The sequence below is a fragment of the Chenopodium quinoa genome, unplaced genomic scaffold (genome assembly GCF_001683475.1).
Source record: "Chenopodium quinoa cultivar QQ74 unplaced genomic scaffold, ASM168347v1, whole genome shotgun sequence".
NCBI lineage: Eukaryota > Viridiplantae > Streptophyta > Magnoliopsida > Caryophyllales > Amaranthaceae > Chenopodium > Chenopodium quinoa.
The window spans coordinates 2,985,580-2,988,094 of record NW_018742815.1 but is presented as its reverse complement, the minus strand read 5'-3'; the positions used below and the strand labels follow the sequence as shown (position 1 = coordinate 2,988,094).

Sequence of the window (2,515 nt, the reverse complement as noted above, 5' to 3'; positions counted from 1 at the left end):
AGTGTAGCCGATATTGAGTGAGATGTCCCCTTCTTATTAGTTCTTCAATATTATCTTTTAACTGCACACAGTCTTCAGTTTAATGCCCCACATCTCGGTGGAACATACAATATTTCTTGGTATCCCTTCCTTTCACTTTCATCGGCATGGGCCTCACCCATCCTTCCCGATTCTGATTTACAGAATATATTGCAGCCCTCGGTGCATTCATAGGTGTATACGAATTATATTGCATTGGTGCCTTGGTTCCTCTAACCTCTTGACGGCTTCCTCCCCTTGCTGCGGTAGGATTCCTCTGCCTTCCAACTCCTGAAGATCTCCCTTCTGACATCGGGTGAATCCTATCGGTGGAACTAACTCGGCTGCTTGTTTTCATCAATTATTCACTCTTTATATAATCATGAGCTTTGTTGAAAGCTGCAGCTAATGTCGGCTGATTTTTTCTGGTTAAGTATCTTTTAAATTTTGAATCATTCAGACCATTCATTAGTGCCACGACTGCTATCTCCTGTTGTAATCTCGGAATTGTATTAGCTTCATTATTAAACCTTCTTATGTAATCCCTTAGAGACTCATATGCCTTTTGAGTAACAGCCATTAACTCCCCAGAAGTTCTCTGCCGAACACTATTACTAACATACTGCCCCACAAACATTTCGGCTAACTGTTGGAAACTATGAATCGCTCCGTTTTCAAGATTATTGAACCAATCGGCTGCTGCTCCAACTAGAGTGGTGGGGAATACTTTACACCAAACGACATCAGAATTGGTATATAAAATCATGTGCCCCTCATATGAGGTCATGTATCTACCTGGATCTCCCCTTCCATCATACCGACATGTCGGCATTTTGATTTTTTCCATCGGTTGATCGAGGATGCTCTGCGCAAATGGTGATGACCTCAAATGAACTACTCTTCGCACCGCTCCTTGCTGATAAGTCCGTGTACTTTCATCTTGACTTGAGAATTGAACCTCTGATTCTCTAGGGGTCTGCTGGGATCTTATCGGTGACCCTTCATGCCGGCGTCTTTGTGAACTTCCAGTCCGGTTAAATTGATTGTCGTGAGTTGTAAAAGGCACCCCTCCTCCATCTTGGGTTCTCCTACCTCCTTTCTTTTTTTACTCATGGCGGTCATCACTCTTGCGGCCGTTTCCAGTTCTTCTGATGTAAACCCAGCCATAGGGTCTGCATCTGCTCCAGCTTGCCCTTCAGGAGTTAACGACATATGAAACTCGTTACCCTCCAGAGTATGAGTTTCATCCTCAATCTGAATTTCTGGATCATGCATTTTTTTTTTATCGGAATGTATGAGGCTCTTTTAGGCGACAGAAGCTATTAAGTAGCTTCCCCTCCTTCTAGCGCCAAATTGTTTCTGCAGGACTCTAATGACCCAACTCCAAGATCCGAAGTCCAAGTATATAACTCGTTCTGCTTCTATCGGCCAAACAAGAACCTACACACAAAGAAGAGTTAAGTACTTCGAAACAGTCCCAACTTTGTTGAAAGTCCACACAAAGCGTCTGCATTGGTAGTGGCCAAAACAAAAGCAAAAATGCTAGAAAAAGATTAATACTCCGTATTTTTTAAAAAATCACAATTAAGCTATGTAGGATTAATTTAGTAAGACACTTCTAAAATAGAAATTATCCTGAATTAATTAAAAATTTAAATATTGAAAATTGTAGGTATTGATTTTCATCTTAAAAATTAAAAGTAGTACGTTGAGATTGAGCCTTTATATATAAATATGTTCCCCGTACTTTTTGGATTGAAATTGAAAGAGAATAAACCAGTATTGGCGATGGTTAGTTGGTTAGTTTAACATCACAGTATCTCAAATGGCCTACTATGTTAGTACAGTACTTATTATGTATAGCTGCACTAATTTTGCAACCATTTTATATTTGGGAACATGTCCTTTGTCCTCTGTCTCTAAATATTACTTCATTCGTTATTTTTTACTTGACTCATTTTGTCTTTTATATTATTTATTACTCTTTTTTTAAAAATGTTATGTACGTGTAAATAAAAGTATATTCATGTAAGATTTTGTTAAATTCACCTCAATGTATTAGACAATTTGGTTCAAAAAAAAAATATACATTGACAAACATAATAAATGAAACAGGTCAAAAAAAAAAAAAAAAAAAAAAAGTATATATTGACAAGTTACATCAAGTCAATTACTAGTATATGCTTTTAAAATTCTGCCGTGTGTTTTATGATAGAACTCATAGAAGTCAAAACTTTGACATTCATTAAAATTCCGGCTTCTAAGTTTTGTTGTCATACATATAATCCGTAGTAATTCAATTTACATAATTAACATAACTGCAAATAATTTCATTGATAGATCACATGATTCATTGGTAGTAAGCGATGATAATGAACTCAAAACAGAGGAAAAACAGGGCACCCTGAATTACCCATCCAAGAGAGAAAGAACAATTAAAAAAAACATAAATCAATTGTACATAATTCAAACTAAATAACAAAAATCAGAAATCACC

General features: G+C 36.8%; 1 protein-coding gene across 1 annotated transcript; it reads right to left on the bottom strand.

The window, feature by feature from the left end:
• Window positions 1-379: 379 nt before the first annotated feature.
• On the bottom strand, window positions 380-850 carry LOC110725424. The gene has a single exon (XM_021904905.1). The coding sequence runs from the start codon at window positions 848-850 to the stop codon at window positions 380-382; it is 471 nt and encodes a 156-aa protein (XP_021760597.1).
• Between the last annotated feature and the right edge of the window lie 1,665 nt (window positions 851-2,515).